This window comes from Molothrus ater, chromosome 25 (assembly GCF_012460135.2).
Source record: "Molothrus ater isolate BHLD 08-10-18 breed brown headed cowbird chromosome 25, BPBGC_Mater_1.1, whole genome shotgun sequence".
NCBI lineage: Eukaryota > Metazoa > Chordata > Aves > Passeriformes > Icteridae > Molothrus > Molothrus ater.
The window spans coordinates 587800-604881 of record NC_050502.2 but is presented as its reverse complement, the minus strand read 5'-3'; the positions used below and the strand labels follow the sequence as shown (position 1 = coordinate 604881).

The 17082-nt window shown below is 49.8% G+C and overlaps 1 protein-coding gene across 2 annotated transcripts; it reads right to left on the bottom strand.

Moving 5' to 3' along the window:
* Positions 1-1946: 1946 nt before the first annotated feature.
* On the bottom strand, positions 1947-15276 carry TMEM183A (transmembrane protein 183A). 2 transcript variants are annotated; one of them, XM_036398568.2, is made up of 8 exons: positions 15148-15276; positions 14336-14425; positions 11306-11458; positions 8975-9134; positions 7404-7584; positions 4158-4238; positions 3381-3536; positions 1947-2425 (listed from the first exon to the last, which is right to left on the bottom strand). In XM_036398568.2, the coding sequence occupies exons 1-8, from the start codon at positions 15242-15244 to the stop codon at positions 2240-2242; spliced, it is 1104 nt and encodes a 367-aa protein (XP_036254461.1). In that variant the 5' UTR covers positions 15245-15276; the 3' UTR covers positions 1947-2239. The 2 variants fall into 2 exon arrangements, with proteins under 2 accessions (XP_036254461.1, XP_036254462.1); XM_036398569.2 differs by having other exon boundaries at positions 8975-9131.
* Between the last annotated feature and the right edge of the window lie 1806 nt (positions 15277-17082).

Sequence of the window (17082 nt, the reverse complement as noted above, 5' to 3'; positions counted from 1 at the left end):
GCAGGAAACCTCCCATTCACCTGCTTCCTGCTGTCACAGCCTGCGCCGCCCGCTCTGGCTGCACTGCCCAGGATCAGCCAGGGAATTCTGGAGCTGCCAAGCACCTTTGCCCCCGGATTTGCCATATGCCTGATCAGAAGGTGTTCCTGCTCTGCCAGATGGCAGGAACACAGAGCCCTAGGAGCTGTTCTGTAGCTCTGCACAGGAGCCAGAGCAGGGCCCAGGCTGCCGCTCCCAGCACCACTCAGCCCGAGCAGCCCCCCACAGGTAAGGGCACAGCCCCCCACAGACACCAGCCTGCTCCGTGCTCCTGCCATCAGCCTGAGCCAGGAAGCAACTCTGCTCCCACCCTCCAGACCCTGCATCAATAGCAATCACCAGGCACGTGGCCATGGCATCATCACGAGGGAGTTTTCAGGGAACGTAGCAGGAAACAGCCTGAAGCACAGCCAGAACCAGGCTCTGAGTAAGCAGCCACCTCCCTCCAAGACAACCACAAAGTGCAGCCTGACCACGTTTCACTGCCTGAGCTCGCCACCTGTCCCCGCGTTCAGTGGTGTTCAACCCCACAGCAAAAGGCAGACTGTTGTCCCCTACTGCCCTGGAGCAGCTTCCTTGGGGACAGAGCCCCTGCAGCCCTTAGACACAGCTCCAGCCCCGACCCTGTCCTGCCTCTCCTGCACAACCACGACACAGCCCAGGCTCTGCTGTCATGGCAGCCCCAGGTGCACAGGGACAGCACATTTTTCTTGCCTTTTATCTCTAATAAACCAACTTAACTTCAAAACTTACCTGTGGCATCAACAGTTCAGCAGTGGTGGAAAGGGGAACTGTGAGGCAGAAGCTGTCCCAAATGTGTTTGAAGTCAACTTGAAGAGTCTCCAACTCTGGACATCCAGAGGGATGTGCTGAGTTCCCACACAGCAGAGATCCAAGGTCGGGGCAGATGTCCTTAGTGGTGATTTACAGAGTGGCAAGAAACTCCTTCTGGGCAGCTACACCAGGGTCATGTGGGGTCACAGAACCACTGGATATTCTGAGCTGGAAGGGCTCAAAGACCACCGAGTCCAAACCGAGATGGCAGAACTCCCTCTCCTTCAGGAGCTTCACTGAACATTCTACATGGACAAGTACTGTTCCTCCTGCTAGGGACCAGATGTGTGCAGTAGGACTGAGGGGCTGATATCTGATAAGCAGCAAAGCTCAGTCCAGGGTCTGTATCTGCACAGCTGTTCCCCTGCCCTGTAGCACCTCCTCTGCACCTCCCCAGGAAGCCATGTGTTCAATTAAACCTCCAGCCAGGTTCCTTCTGGTCAGACCACACTTCTGACAGGCCCAGCCCCTGCACCTTTCACTTCTCAGTCAGCCCAGAGCCACAGGAAGTTTCATGATTGCTTCTTCCTCACAGAAATCAATTTACTTAGTCAAAAGCCAGATCAGTGGTTGCTTGGGGGCTTTCAACAGAAACGATTTCCGCACTGCTCTTTGAAAAGACAGAGTTGAGTCCTTCATCACTTCATCACTGCTTCAGTTATTTTAGTTTGTCCCCTCCTCTCCCTCCCTGTTTATGTTCTCTGAAAAGCACCTTCTGGTTTTAAAAGTTTAGATCTTCTTTTCAAAGAAAAACACCAGTGTGAGAACTTAAGTACCTTTACATACTTTTGCCTTACAACTCCTCTTTCAAGTAATTCCTTTGTTTGATCATTTACACCTTTTTCTTTCCTTAAACTGGTATCTGCTGGGCTGGGAATTAAGACTGTTGTTGATCACTGCTATCTTGCTCACTGCTTCTCAGACACTGAAATATCACACTGTGCATGAACACAATCCTGCTGCAGTAAAACAAACATAGATTTTGTTTGTTGATTGTTCCTGGAAAGCAAAAAGGAAAGTTCTTGGAAAGCAAAACCTCCTACTTTTTCCCGAACAACAGAACACAAGACCACTTTGATTAGCACCAAAAGGATTTTAAATGAACAGTTCCAGGGAGCTCCTTTCAAATCATAAAATGTCAATTTTACATAAAAGTGTGTTTACAAATAGTTTCTGCTTTACACTCAGCTCTGCTCATTACTGACCAGAAGTTATATACATACAAACTAGCTCAGCAGCTTCAACCACTTGCAAGGAGACTGCAGAATTTATTTCAGAAATAAAAATAGGATTTCCTGGTTCCTAGAAATTCTCTTCAGCCTGCCAGATTCAGTCCCCTGTGGGCTCCTGCAGCCTCAGGAGAGCACTAAGCCTTTGGGGAGAAGGGGTACTGTGGGTGCCACCAGTCCAGGAGCCTGACACTGTGCACAGGGTCCAGTACCACCTGCACCCCCTGCTCCATGCGCGGCTTCTTCCCGTTGCGCACGGGCGTGTCCTGGAACACCAGGCGCACGCGGTGGTGCCGCATGTCCGTGCTCACCGAGATGGAGAACTGCAAGAGAGGAGACCAGAGCTGCTTCAGAGAGTCACAGTGACAAGAGAGCTCTCAACACCACACTTCTAGACTTTATAAATTCCTCTGAATGGTACAAGGTGTTTCACAGTCACATTCTCATTCTCATCCAAACCAGCTAGCTGGCTGGCAGCCCCAAATAATCATGCTGGAAACTGGAAGGGTTGTAAAAGAACACTGGAACTGCCTGGGCAGTGGTGGTGTCACCATCCCTTGCAGTGTTCAAAAGGCCTGTGGATGTGGCACTTGAGACATGGGTTAGGGGTGAACATGACAGTGCTGGGACTGATCTTAAAGGTCTTTTCTAATCTAAGTAATTTTATGACTCTGATTCTAAGTGAACCTGGAAACACATGGCTGTCAGGAGAAGTCTGGAACTCACTGCCCAACTCCTAAGTGAGGCCAGACTGAACCTCTCCTGAGCACTGGCCACTTCTGAAACCCTGAATCCCAATCAGGGACCAAACACACAATCAAAGAGTTTGCTCATGTGGGATTTTCCTCTCAGAATTTACTGCCATAAAGAGATATTCCTGTGAGGGGCACACCTCCACTTCTACTCCTCCCTGTCTCCTGAATCTGCTGCAGTTCTGGTAACTGACCTGCGGCCAGACACTGCCTAACCACAGCTCCTGGCACATTCTCTACATCCTCTCTATTCACTGCACCAAACAGGGGAAATGGAGAAGTTAAACTGAAATTCTGAGCACTTCCTCTCTTCATTAACCGTATGATTCCCAGAAATGGTCTGCTGATAGAACACTAGGATTTATACAGCCCAAAATAGGTACTGGGTGGGATTCTTGGGGTTGTCCTGTGCAGGGCCAGGAATAGGGGACCCTGTGGGTCCCTTCCAACACAGGAGATTCCAGGTGCCCTCTCATGTCCTTACAGGAACCTCATCTGCAAAGCCTGGCAGCTTTCTCCCACTCACCAAGGTGAAGGTCATGCCCATGACGATTGGCACGAAGATGAAGTTGAAGGTGGTGATCTGCAGCAGGCAGCAATCCTGATCTGGGTTTGTGTGCACTTCCTCATACTGGATTGGGGGCTGGAGACCTTTGCAACACTTGCTCTTCAATCTGGGAGACTTGAAAGAAAGAGAGGCCAACTTAGCAAAGCAGGAACCTCTGCTGGGCTTGGCTGCTCCTCCCCAGTGTGGCCTGGCGGGGTCTCTCCTCCTCCCCAGGTATTTGGGCAAAGTGTCACAATAACAATAAAATGCCATCACTCTGGATGGACAATTTTCAGACCCATTTCTTTAGAGGGGAAAGCTGCACAATTCCCAAGGTTGCCTGAAATTACTGGCTTCTCCCAACACCCACACTACTGGAGGCTTTCCCTGGCAGTGCTGGCTGTCTTCACTTCTCTGAGAAATCTTGGCAATGGCATAACAAAAGGTTTCAGATTTTGGTCAACATTTTGACCACTACGGTCAGACAGTCTGGTTTTTGGTAACAATCAGTAGTGATGATCCACATCTTATAGCAGGGAAAGGATACTGAAGGAGGAAATAAAAATGTGGAATTCTAAATGTCTTGGTAACACAGACTGAAAACTGAGTGTAGTTCTACAACGTGCTTTAGTTTACCATGGAAATCTGTTTGCATTTATTCTCTGAATGGACAAAAAGTATCCACTTCCCTTCTACTCCCCAGAAAAATAATTTCTACTTCAAACAAAAGTCACAGCTGATCTGGTTCTTTCATACCTGCTTTTTGAACTTGAAGTTGAATTCCCACATTGCTTCTTGTCTGTTCCCTACAATCTTTTTGCACCAGAAAAGCAGACACTGAGGTGGAAAAAAGAAACACAAAATTATGAAACCCTTAGAAACACCACTTTAAATAACTTTTAACAGATAATAAAGGCTTCCAATTGAAAACACAATTACATAGGAGCAATTAGGAGCCACTTATTCAAATTGATTATGTTCAAAGAACCCTCTCAGCAGTGTAGATCTCCCAGTTTCAAGCTGGCCAACTCCTCATGCAACATGTAGTCACTGATGTGCCAAACAGCAAAATCCTGATGTGCCATTTGCCCCTTTCCTAGGGCAGGTGTGAGTGGTACAGGTTCACCCATTCCCTCTACCCACAAGCAACTCCCATTAAACTGGGTTCCAAACAAGGTTAAAGCGAGGAACAACAGAGAACAGAATAAGGATTGAGAAGGAAAGGATCCAGAGGGAAATACAAAGACCACCACATGAGCTATGAGGTGATGGATGAAGAAGTTCCTAAGCCATTGTGGTGTCAAATGGAGACCTTGACCTTGCCATTACCAGCACTGACTGTCATCATTTCGAGTCCAAAACCACTGCCAGGACAGCACAGTCTGACCTTCTGTCTCTTTTCAAAAGAAAATGAGAAACCAGCCTCAACCAGCCTCAACAGTCACCAGCATTGCCCTCTCATGCAGACATACATCAGGACTGCTCCAATTTCACTTGGTTATCACTGTGTGGGCCACAGGCTCCAGCCCAGGAGCTTGTTCTAGAGCAGGAGACTCAGAAAAACTGTAGGAGGGAAATCCCTGCCTACCAGTCACAGTACAAGCAACCAGCCTTCAACAGCCAAGGAAAGAACCTGGCAAATCAGTCCAGCCATCCCACAAAGCTTTTCCACACCACAGATGCCAGCCCACCACAGCTGGTCTTATCTTTCATCAGTGTCAGCAGGTAAAGGAGGAATAATGTGGGTAAAGAGAAGTCCCTGTGATCCATACACAGTCTCTCCTGAAGAGAGAAGGCCTGACTGGGTTGCAGGGCAAAGCACACATTTAACTTCATTCCAGGATGGAGTGATCCTAATAAAACGAAGCCAGAGCCAGTCTCCACCACAGGGGCTCTGAAGAGACCAAGGGGGATACAAGACCCTCTACTTCAACTCTGAGTCACATTCATAAACAAGTCCTTAAAAGACCTTTTTTCTCCACAATCCTCATGAAGTGAACAACAAAGCTCTGTGGAGTAAAGCTCAGAAACATGCACAGAATAACCTCCACCTGGGAGGAAGCAGCCCTCAAGTATTTTTCCAATAAAAACACTCTCCAGATCTTTTAACTCAGATGAACAGCAGATGCTGCTGAGTTTAACTCCACCAGTGGCATTTGTAGTTCACCTACAGAGGCAGCCTGGTCTAGCAACCTGTTTGGTCATGGCAAGTAGTGAAGCACAAAAGGTCAGTACCTCCTAAGGGGCAGAGGATGTCGTCCTCGGGTCAGCCGTCCTGCCCTTCAGACGCGCCGTGCGGGGCCGCTCCGCCCAAAATAATGGGGTGTCTTTAAAGGGCAAACACCTCTGCTGACACCATAACGGCTCCAGTGTCCCACACAAGCTAGGCTAGGGAAAGAAAAAAGGAAATTAAAGAGGAAAAGCTAGGTTGGATCACACTTGGGGCTGGGCTCTCCTCTAGCCACATGCACTTTAGGTAGGCATTGCCGTTAGTGTCAGCAACCCACAAAGGTACAACCAAAGCCCAGGAAAGCCAGAACGTGGGGAGGCAGTGCCAGGTCCTCCTCCAAACCCTCTGTGCTGAGGGATTTGTGTGCACAGTCACACAAGTGGAGCTCAGAGTCCTGCAGTGCAGTAGTACAGCAAGACCAGACTCAGGGTGGCTCTTTCATGCTGCAAGGGGTTAGGTCAGACCTCTACTGCTCTGACAAAGTCTCGTCCCCATTTAATTTCCTTTTTTAAAAGCTGAACAATGAAAGACTGCACTTAAACGATCCTCCTCCAACTGTTAGTACAGGAGAAGCACTAGCAGTGGGCACCAAAGCCGTTATGATGTCATCAGGAATCCTCCTGAAATGTCGACCCTGCCAGCACCGCCTCGGGGCTCCAGCTCCTACAGCCATGAGCAGTGGGAGCTTGGGCTCAGGACTACTGGAATTTCCTCAAAGTGTCTTGTTTTTTTCAGTTGGCAAGAATGAAGATCCTCAGCCTGGGGACTCAGGAAGAGAACAAGGAGCTCTGGATGCAGAGATAAGACCGCACACAGAGCCACGTGCTTTTCCCTGTGCTGCAGCACCACCTCCTGTGTGCTGCTGGATGCTCCCGAGCCTAGGACAGCCTGTGACAGGGAGAGGAAGGAAGAAAGGTGGGATGTCATGTACAGATAGATGAGGTTCCTCTCTTTTGAATAGAAAAGAAAGAACAACTCCTAAATGAAACCCACTTCAGTTTGGCTCCAGAAACCTCTTTTGATCTAGGATTTGGAGGGTGGAGAATTCGCATCATTGTTTAAGCTGCTCACAGATTATCAGCCAGTTGCAAGTTAAAACCAAACAAGAGACACAAAGGCATTTCAGAGTTAATGGTCAACAGCAATTAAAGAGGAATAATATGTAAGTGCTCCAAGCTGGGATAGCACAGGGAATTACCTGCCCACACCACAGACAAGCCCTTCACAGCCCAACACAAGTGCAGGCCAGTCCCAAGCAGGCACTGGCTCTGCATATTTGCCATGCATCTGCCATTCCCAGCATCACCACCTCGCCTCACCCACACACCAGACCATGGATGACCTGCAGGAAAGCAGAGTGACACAACTCCTGGCATCAATGTCACTCCTGAGCTCTCCAGAGGCCTGTTACAGAGAGAAGATGTACTCTGGCAGGCAGTGTCAGAATAAAGCAAAACATATAAAAGCTGATCCTATGGAGCCTTGATCAGAGGAAGGGAAGCTGCAAACATCCCTGGCAGTTCTGATATCCAGTGATACCAGGACCCTTTTGCTGGTTAAAATGGTGTAGTATAGGACTTAAGCAGAAGTTACTCCAAAGAGTAACTCTACACGCACAAGTAATCAGCCCACTTTTACAAATCCCACTGAGAATACCCAGTTAGTGACCATCCTACACCAGCTTCACTGGTGACCATCTCCATATCATGTTTTTCTTCTAGAAAGAAAAAACCAAGCCAAACAGAAAACAGCTCCTCAGTGATGCCACTTACTCTGGAATTCTTTAAAGTGCTGGGAGTACTGTCTGGGATGGCGGGGTTCCTGGAGAGGCGGGCGGCGAAGGGCTCGTACATGTGGAACAGGGAGCGGATGACGCAGGCGCGCAGGCAGTGCAGCTTCTCCATGGACTCGGGCCGCAGGCGCAGGGGCAGGTACGCGTCCAGGCTGTAGTGCCTGCACAGCCCACAGCAACGGGTCAGCTCCAGGGCACGGCAGGGCAGGACACAGCCACACACACACATCTGACTGACTCTGGTCAACCCTGAGGGCTGTGAGGGGGTTGTGCTGCTGACAGGACACCACATGGCAGCCTCAAAGCCCTGACCTGCACCAGGCAGGCTTCCAGCCCACACATCCTACTACAATGCCCAATAATTTCTAGTTTGCCCAGAGACCAGCCAGGGATGTAGCTGCAGGCTGCACAAAGGGCTGCAGGTTGCTGTAGGTTCCCAGGGACTTCCAGCTGAGCTGACTGCAGCTCTCAGCACTGCCTGAGCAGCCTGAACACCTGCACTCAAGGGCTGTTACTTGATCACATTCCAAAGGAGCCTTTGCTAGGGAATGTCACACTAAAAACCAGGGGCGGGGCAAGGATGACCACAGCCACTCTCTGTGCCCCTGCTGCTTGTGCCTCCTGGGCAACAGCTGTGTAAAGAAAATGTTCTCTCCTGAAGGAATGTCCCAGTGGCATGTACTGGGACAGAAGCATTTGTATCAAGTGTTGACCACCCCTTTGGCCTCCTTGCTTTCACTTACTTCTGTCACTGTACAGCTCCAAAATTCCCAAATTACAGGGAGGTGGCTGTGATTACAGCTTGAGGCAGGGCAAGTTGTGCATCAATGATGTTTGCTTTTCAGCACTGACCCTGCCATACACACTTGGACAGGTTGATATATACAAGTGTTGGGCCATGGCAAGCAGAAAAGGACACAAAGCTCTGAGATTTTACAGGGAACATACAGGAAAACACCACAAAGATCCATTTCCATACCCAAACCAGATGTGATATTAGAATCTTATAATGGTTTGGGTTGGAAGGGACCTTAAAGCTCAGCTCATTCCACCACCTGCCATGGGCAGGGGCACCTTCCACTATCCCAGGGTGCTCCAACCTGGCCTTGGACACTACTGGGGATGGGACAGCCACAGTTTCTCTGGGCAATCTGTGCCAGGACCTCACTGCCTTCACAGTTAAGAATTTTTTCCTAACATCCAATCTAACCCTGCCCTCTGCTCCCAGTTTAAAATCATTACTCCTTGTTCTGTCACCACTGACCCATATAAAAAGTCCCTCTGCCCCCCTTTTTAAGCCCCCTTAAGGTATTAGAAGGTCACAGGGATGTTTTCCCCAAGCCTTCTCTTCTCCAGGATGAACAACCCAAGCTCTCCCAGCTTGTCCTTGAGGGATAAGAATATTCCACAAGAGAGGCTCACATCACGATGTCAATGTGCAAACACAGGGCCCAGGCCTACAGAGAATTATTCCCTAATTTCCAGCTCTGCAGAGAGCTGCTCTCTACTGAACCCTCCCACAACCAGTTTTAAAACCCTCTGGAGTCTCACCTTCTGTAGAGCCTGGTCCAAAAGGCAGCAGTGCAAGTGACAGTCCAGGCTTTCTTGCAGATCAGAGAGAACCGGACAATGTCCTCAGGGCGGATGTAGGAAGCCAGGAGCAGCCAGATGTCGATGGGATATTCCTCTCCTCCTCCCCCTTCAGCATCTTCTAAAGGCAACGCGGGTGGATTAGTTCAGGACATCCCATCTGCACCAACTCCCACCCAGAGACACGTGCTGCACACCTGGCAGCACACGAGGGCCCCTGACTCACACCCAGGGACAGCCCAAGCCCCAGTGTGCACTGCCTCAGTGGCCCTGCTCCCACTGCCATCAGTGTCCACACAGCCAGACACCTCCCCTGGGCTGGACACCTGCCACTGCTATCCCTGCTGCACAAATGGGCAAAGTGGCAGATTCATAAAGGAATTCAGGCTGAAAGGGTTCGCTGGAGGTTTCTAATCTAGCAGCTCAGCTCAAAGCATACAGAATTAGGTCATTTTGTTCAGCATCTTGTCCAAGTGAGTGCTGTGTGCAAGGATGGAAACCACAAAGCCTTTCTGGACCCTGTTTTGATGCCTGACCCTGGCACAGCTGAAATACCACACTGAAGTTGAGAAATAAAAATTGGATGTCAAATAAAGAGGCAACTTCACATAAAAGGAGGGCCAAGTTCCTGCATTTTTAATGAAAAGGGCACATTCAACAGGTCACTAAAATAGCTTCACACATGAAGACCCTGATCACTGGTACTGCCAGGCTTATCAGGTCCTTGTTCCAGTGGTCACAATATTTTGGTAGCTCTGTCAGGGAGGGAAATTCTGTTCTGCATGTGGCAATTAGCTTCTTTTCTTAAATCTCCTTATTTCATTAAAACTTTTTGGATAGAACTTTTAATGCAATTCAGATGGAGAGAATGGCCTGTTCCTCTTAGAGGTGTCAGAACTGCTCAGCCAGAACTGAGGGCTCACACTCCTTTCATTCCTGGAGTGTTTTGTAGTTTACACCACGTATTTTTGCACACACATTGCTCCAACTTTAGGAGTAAAAAATAGTTTTAGAGTAGGTGAACAATACTGAGCACTAGGAAGGTTAAGAACAGAGAAGGAAAACACAACTTGTGCACACTGCTAATAGGAAAAGCTGCTGTGAGATCTCTGGCATAGAAGAGGTGTTTGGGAACTTGAGGTGCCAGATCTAACCCTGAGACAGCAGGTTAATACAAAGGGCAGTTCTTTATTCTCATGTGATACTTGCCAAAGAAAGCTCTGGATGTGATCACTTCCCCACAGCACTTCAGATTTATGGCAGGCACACCCACAATGAGCTGCTACACCCATTTTGCTGGGTCAGCTCTGGCTCAAGAAGCCATCAAACTTCACACTGCTGAACTCAGAGGGCAGCCAGAAGCATCACTGTTCTATCACCATTTTTTCCTCCCTAAACGTGTAGCAGAAACAAGACAAGGCTGTGGTAGAACAGAATATTGTCTTCCCAGATTCATAGCTCCAGCCACTCAGATATTATTTTGCCAGGATTCTGAAGGATGCCTTAATAAAAGAGATTAACCTCTTTTCACTCCCTTCCCAGAGGAAGTGCTGTCCACCCTCAGTCTGTGGTGGATGGATGATCACGTGCTACATAAATTGTTATTAAGCTCAAGAAAACTGGTCAAAATTTGCTTCCCAACCTGAAAGCAACCTGATACTAGAAACTTCTGCAGGGTTCCCCAGTCCAGCAGAGCTGTTTGATGCTTACACTGCATTGTCAATGGATTTCTATGGGGTTGCACAAAGTGCAAATGCTGAAGGATACATCTCCCTTGAATTAATGTATTAAGGTGCCAGTAGGATCAAATGCACTTCCTTGCTGGAAAAGGAGCCCTTTAAACCCATTTGTAACAAACCACAGCCTTGGAAACACTGAAAACAGAGCTTGTGTTTTGCCAACAAATGCATCATGGACAGCAGCACTTCAACCCCAAAGCAAACCTGCTGCCACCACCCCATGTTCAGTGAAGCAACATATCCAGTGGCACAGTTGCACAACTCTGGAATAGCAGTGTTTGTTTTCCAAGACTGAGGGATATTTGTTAAAAGCAAGGAGCTCTCTGGGCTCTGATTTCATGCCCCAGGCTCTGCCTTTGTGCAAATACAGCTCCTGTGACCAAGTGCCCGAAGATTTGCAAGTGACTAAACCCCTGGCATTTCTTTGTGCAGACACAAATTCCAGAATGCTCCAAGAGCCCCATGACCATCCTGTAAATCCTCAGCATGAGCATCCCCCACACTGGACATGTAGCAGGAGCCCACGGAGCCCCAGGACAGCAGGTGACCACACCTTTGTGCCTTTTGCTCTTCTTTTTCCTCGCAGCTCTCCCGTTGATGCTCTCCTTGGTATCCATCTCATCACTGCTGTCACAGGACTCTCCTGACACAGAGAGAACTTCCTCAGTAGGGACACAGGAAGCTTCCAAACCACACAGGGATTTTACTGGAATGAAAAACAACAGTAAGTACAACAGCAGAGAGGAAAAGGTGATCCAAGTTCAGGAGATGCTTCAGTGGAACCACTGCCTTAAAGCTTTCTGGTGAGTGACACAAGCAAGTAAATCCTGAGCTCAAGGATTACCTTGTCAGAGAAAGATTAGCAGGGATGAGTGAATGGGAAACATAATTATTCAGCTGCTTGTTTTAAGTCATGAACAATGAAGATGATTACCAGCACATTATGCAGATCCCACTGGTTTAGCTGAAGCTATTTACAACTCCAAATAAAACAACAGCCTCTTTATAAAGGGTAACTGGTTTCCCTAAATAGCAAAGTTGCCTTGCATGGCCATGTTCAGCCTGGAGGCAGCACCTGCTCTGGAACTGTTTTATGAACATGGAGAAGACTCACTCCCTTTGCAGCAGGACAACCTTCCTGTGGCTGATCACACAATCCACTGGGGCTGGAACTCAGTGTCAAGTGCACACGAGTTCCCTTACCCTGGAATTTAGTGAAGGGGAAGGCCCTGGCCTAGTGAGGAAAACAGCCAGTTGAGTCAGCTGGAGCTTGGGGCTGGCTTTTTCCTGTATCTGGGGACATGTTTAGACATATCCCTGTTCAGAAATATTATTTTTAAAACTTGATCTGTAAACTGAGGGCTCATTAGGGCAGAAAAATACACATGAGAGTCAGTAATGACAGTCTTGGAAAAAGAAAGGTGTGGTCCTGCATTTCAGCTGTATGAGGCACTGCCACAGAGACCAGCACTGCCACAGCAGCACAAAGGCTAACAGGCTGTGAAACTCATTCGAGAGCTGAATTTCAACCCAACAAACTGGGTGAAGAATAGAACATGACCAGTGAGGTCAGAGGAGGCTTACAGTGTTCAAGCTTTTCTACTCAGCACAACCTGAGGCCCAGGAAGGTTTTATACATCCCAGTTCCAGTCACTGCAGTCACCAGAGCTACTGAAGAGCAAAATGTGCTTTTTAATCACAGAGACAGATAGCAGAAAAACAAACAACAACAGCAAGAAACCAAACATAAACTCAGGTGAAAAATATTCTCATTTCTAACTACCAAACAAGGTTTTAAAATGAAAAGACAGCAGATGGAAAGACAGTCTTTAGACAGGGCTTGATTGTACCCACTGACTAGACACACCTCAGTGCTTTGCTAAACCAGTTCTACCTCACTTTGCACAGTTTGTTCTGTAAACTGGAGGCACCTGGATGTATTCATGGCAGTTGTTTTCCCCCTGCCCTCTCTACATGACCTTTCATAGGTAAAAAGAGAGTGGAACAGGTGGCAACACAAATGACAGTGAGTTAGGACATCAAACACAGCCAAGCAAGAGAGGACAAAACTGACAGGGACTCAGAGTGGGGTTTAGAAGAAGAGTCCACCCCACTCTGCTAAGGAAAAGTCAACCTCTGAGTCACCAGCACGAGTCCACCGAGCAGTGAATGGCTGCACTGCAACCCTGCAGAGGCACCCTCTCTTCACCTCACTGTTGCAATCCTCCCATCCTGGGCGTTAAGAAGGAAGCCCAGATAAATTCCTCCTGGCCGCAGCTCCCCCGTGGGTGAAGCTCCCTCGGGATGCTCGCTGGGGGAGGTGCCCTGCCCGCTGCAGCCACGCCCAGCACGGGCTTTACTCGGAGCCCAGTTTCCGGAGGGCAGCAAGGCCAAAGGTTGGAGCTCCTGTCCCCACTGCGTGGCACCCCGAGACACACAGATAAGGCTGGGCCAGATAAGGCTGCAGCACGGTCATGGCCGGGCCAGATAAGGCTGGAGCACAGCCCCGGGGCGGGGGAGGAGAGATCCCGAGAATCCCTGAATCTGGAGGGGAAACCCCTGAGACTGCACTGCAAAGACCTGGGAAAGGGGTGGGCATGGAACTGCTGTGACCCGGAGGCACCAGGATGAGGTGGAGGTGAGCCAGAAACACAGCAGGGAAGGCGATAAACTGGATGAAGCAGATGATGCTGGGCGCAGGGAGAAGAGAACACCAGCAGTTTGCCGGCATGATGCTGAAGTGCTGGACTTTGCCTCAAGGAGACAGAACACAGATGGGTTAACAGGAGAGGGACTGGGAGGAGGGAAGCCCCAAACAAAGGAGGCCACAAAAGAGGGAGGTGCCCTGATCCTAAAAGCTTGAGAAGCAGCAGCTGAAGAGAATGTTCAGGAGCACCACTGCCCCTGACAGGCACTGATGCCAAGTGCATACTGCCTCCAACAGTGCAAGATTTCAGAAGCAAACCAAGAGTTTTCCTTTATGTAAAGTTCAGTCACCACTGTCAACACAACATCCATCTCCAACACATGTGACAGCTACATTTAAAAGGCCAAAACCTCACCATTTCTCAAGCAAGTGGGGTGTGTTAGCTCAGAAAGCTCCCAGACAAGGAGGAAGCAGATAACAAAATACTGCACTACCTTTCCAGGAAAACTCCTCCTTTGCAAAGTTTGCCAAAAAAACAGCAACAGCCTCTCAAGACATCCTCACAACACATGTTTGACAGACCTATCACAACCTTACTCCCCCAGCAAAGAACTTTACCCGCTAATAAAGTTGTCTACAGTTTTATATGTGGTAAAGTAATAAGACTTTTATAATGTTATTTTCTGCTTCAAGCAGGAGATGACACCCGAGCCTTTCCATTTCAGGCACTAACAAAGACTCAGCAATTCTTGCAGCAGGCTTTCTGCAGAACCTCCTAAGTCCTTAACATCTGGTTGTCTACAGAGTAGCACACGCTCATTTTCAGCACTAAAGGACAACAAATTTTCTCAGTTTAAGGAAGAAGAGTTTCCCATGTCATGCAGAGCAAAACCTGAAGGCAGTGTGGGGAAGGCTGGGGCCCCAGGGCAGACTCACCCTCCTGCTGCACTGCGTTGGCCACAGCCTTCTTCACCCGCCCAGACTTCACGACAGCTGGGTCTGAGTTGGCATAATCTGCCACCGTCACTGCAGAGAGGGGGAAACAGGGGTCAGAGTGATTAGGGATTATGGGGAGAGGACAAAAGGGCTAAGAGTCACGATGACTAAAGGGAACAGTCCCCACAGGAGTAGAGGCTCGAGGAGGAGATGCACAAGCAGGAAAATGAGCCTCAGCAAAGATGTGCAGGCCAGGAGTCCCCAGAAAGTCTCTACTCCACACCATCGGTCTACCAGGCTTAGGGGACCCACGCCCCCGCCCAGTCCAGCGCAATTCGCCTTCTCCCACCACCTCAGCCAGTGATAATCCCATTCTCCCTCACACAGCCCAACTCGAGCCTGGATGATCCTCTGGTCTCAGGCTCCTCCTCCACAGGCAAAGAGGTCTTATTGCCACACATCCGTCCAGAACCCCGCTGGGGAATCCCTCCTGGACGCAGCTCTCTGCCTGCACAAACCCGAGAGGGCTCAGCTCACTCCTAGGTGAGAGTGGATCGTCCTCCTTCCCCTCATCCCTCTCACCCAGGCCAAGCTCAGGCTCTTTAACTATCTCCTCCCTCGGGCCCTAATGCGGGCCCAGGCCTCCTCTCCGGCGTGCACCAGCAGAGCTCGGCCCGGCTCACCTCAGGCCCGCCTTCCCTCACAGTCCCCGCTCCCCTCATCTGGCGCCGCTCCCCTCATCAGCCTCGGCCCCCTCAACCGCGGCCCAGGCCCGGCTCCGCTGGCCCGACCCGGCCCGGCCCGGCTCTCACCCCGCTCGGAGCACACGTCGTCGGCGCGAAACTTGAGGCGTTTGCGGGCGCCCCTGCGGGGCATGGCGGCGGCGGCGGGGCGGCCGCGCGGGGCCATGTCCGGCCGGGCCCCGCGGGGACAGCGGGGACAGCGCCAGAGCGCCCGCCCCGCGCCGCGTCACCGCCGCGACACCGCGCGCCGCTCTGACATCACTGGGGCTGTGACATAACCCGCCAGTCCTCCCCGTGCTGAGGGGACCCCCCCGCAGCGCTCCCAGGAACGGGGACCCCTGAGGGGATTCCCCCTCTCCCAGTGCTGAGGGTCCCTGAGGGTTTCTCCCTCCCCCCACAGTCTTATCAGTAACAAGAGCACTTCAGGAGATTCCCCCCAGTAAAGGGGATCCCTGAGGAGATCCCCCCTAGTAATGAAGATCTATGAATTGCCCCTCTCGTAATGGAGGTGTTTGAGGGATTGCCCCCTCCCAGTTCTCCGTTAGCAGGGGCCCTGAGGGGCTTCCAGCCTGCCCCAGTCCTCCCAGTAATGGAGGCCTTAAGGGGATTCCGTCCAGTACTGCGGGTCTGTGAGGCAACTGCCCCCTCCCGGTAACCAGGGTGCCCGACGGGATCCCCTACACACCAGTCCTCCCAGTACTGAGGGTCGCTGAGCTGAAGGGATCCCCGTCCTCCCAGTCACAAAGGATGCTGGCTCCCCAGTGCTCCCAGTAACGAGGGCCTCTGAGCAAGTGGGTCCCCAGTTCTCCCAGAGTGTGGATCTCTGAGGGAATTGCCCCCACGTCCTCACTGTAAGGACAGCCCCTGAGGTAACTTCACTCTCCAGTCATCCCAGTAAAGGGGGGCTCTGAGATGATTGCCCTTCCCAGTCATCCCAGTAAAGGGGGGCTCTGAGGGATTCCCCCCATCCTCCCAGCAGGGAGGGTCTCTGAGGAAATTGACCCCCCAGTAAAAGGGTTCTGTGGTGATTGCAGGCCCCCCCAGGGCTCTCAGTAAGGAGGAACTCTGAGGTGATTGCCCTGATGCACCCCCTGTTGGAAACAATGGAACTTTTAAATAATAATTTTAGTTAATGGTTTTAATTAACTTTTAAATTAATTGCTTTAATTAATCATAACCTATATATAAATTATAAATAGTGTGTTATTCTTAAATTACTCTTTTCCAGCATTTAGCAAAGTTGCCATGAGCCACTTCTGTAGGAGCACAGATTGGAAAAAGTACTGAAATTGAAGTTTTGATAAACTAAGTCTGATATGCTTCAATGAACAAAGCCAGGGAGAGCAGAACATATTGGTGAGGTTGGACATCTGGAATGTTGAATTTATGAGCTACAAGGACGTTTTGCAGAAACCTGAAGATAAAGAAGAGGCGAACAAAACTCCATCTATGTGTTAAAATTTTCTATTTTCCAAAGATGCTAAAAAGACTAAAAAGATGGACTAATTAACATAAGAAGTGAGAAATCAGTAACTGGTAGAGGATAGAATAGTATTAAATGGAAGAGAATTATGGAATTTAGACCAAATGAAGTTTTGTTTTGTTTGTTTGGGGTTTATTGTTTGGTTGCTTTTTTTCTTCTAAAAATGTATAAACACATGAAAAGGTTTTGTATTTCTGTCCGTGGGGAGGCTGAACCCTGTTGGCCACACACACTCTGGCCAAGGATAAAGTAATGCTACTGACACTAAAAAGACAGTGTTGGTGGGGTTTATCCTGATGATTTCAGAGGATTTGGAACACACCCAGGAGACACCCACTGAGCAGTGCCCAAGCACAGCCCACACCACAGGCTCCCAGTGCCACCCACGCCTCTGTGGTGGGAGCAGTGATGGGTGGCCACCAGCTGTAAACTGCATTTGCTATTTTTTAGGGCTGAAATGAGTGCTCAGAGCTTGCTGAAGGAGTGGTGCCACCCCATGGGGGAGGAATTGATTCCAGGGG

What these genes read in the sequence shown, in the direction of transcription:
- TMEM183A (XM_036398568.2), bottom strand. Translation starts at nt 15,244, where the DNA reads ATGGCCCCGCGCGGCCGCCCCGCCGCCGCCGCCATGCCCCGCAGGGGC. An exon ending in GAAGAGCAAAAGGCACAAAG is followed by an intron (nt 9,135 to 11,305) that starts GTGTGGTCACCT and finishes CGTTGCCTTTAG; the next exon opens with AAGATGCTGAAGGGGGAGGA. An exon ending in ACTTCAAGTTCAAAAAGCAG is followed by an intron (nt 3,537 to 4,157) that starts GTATGAAAGAAC and finishes CTTTCTTTCAAG; the next exon opens with TCTCCCAGATTGAAGAGCAA.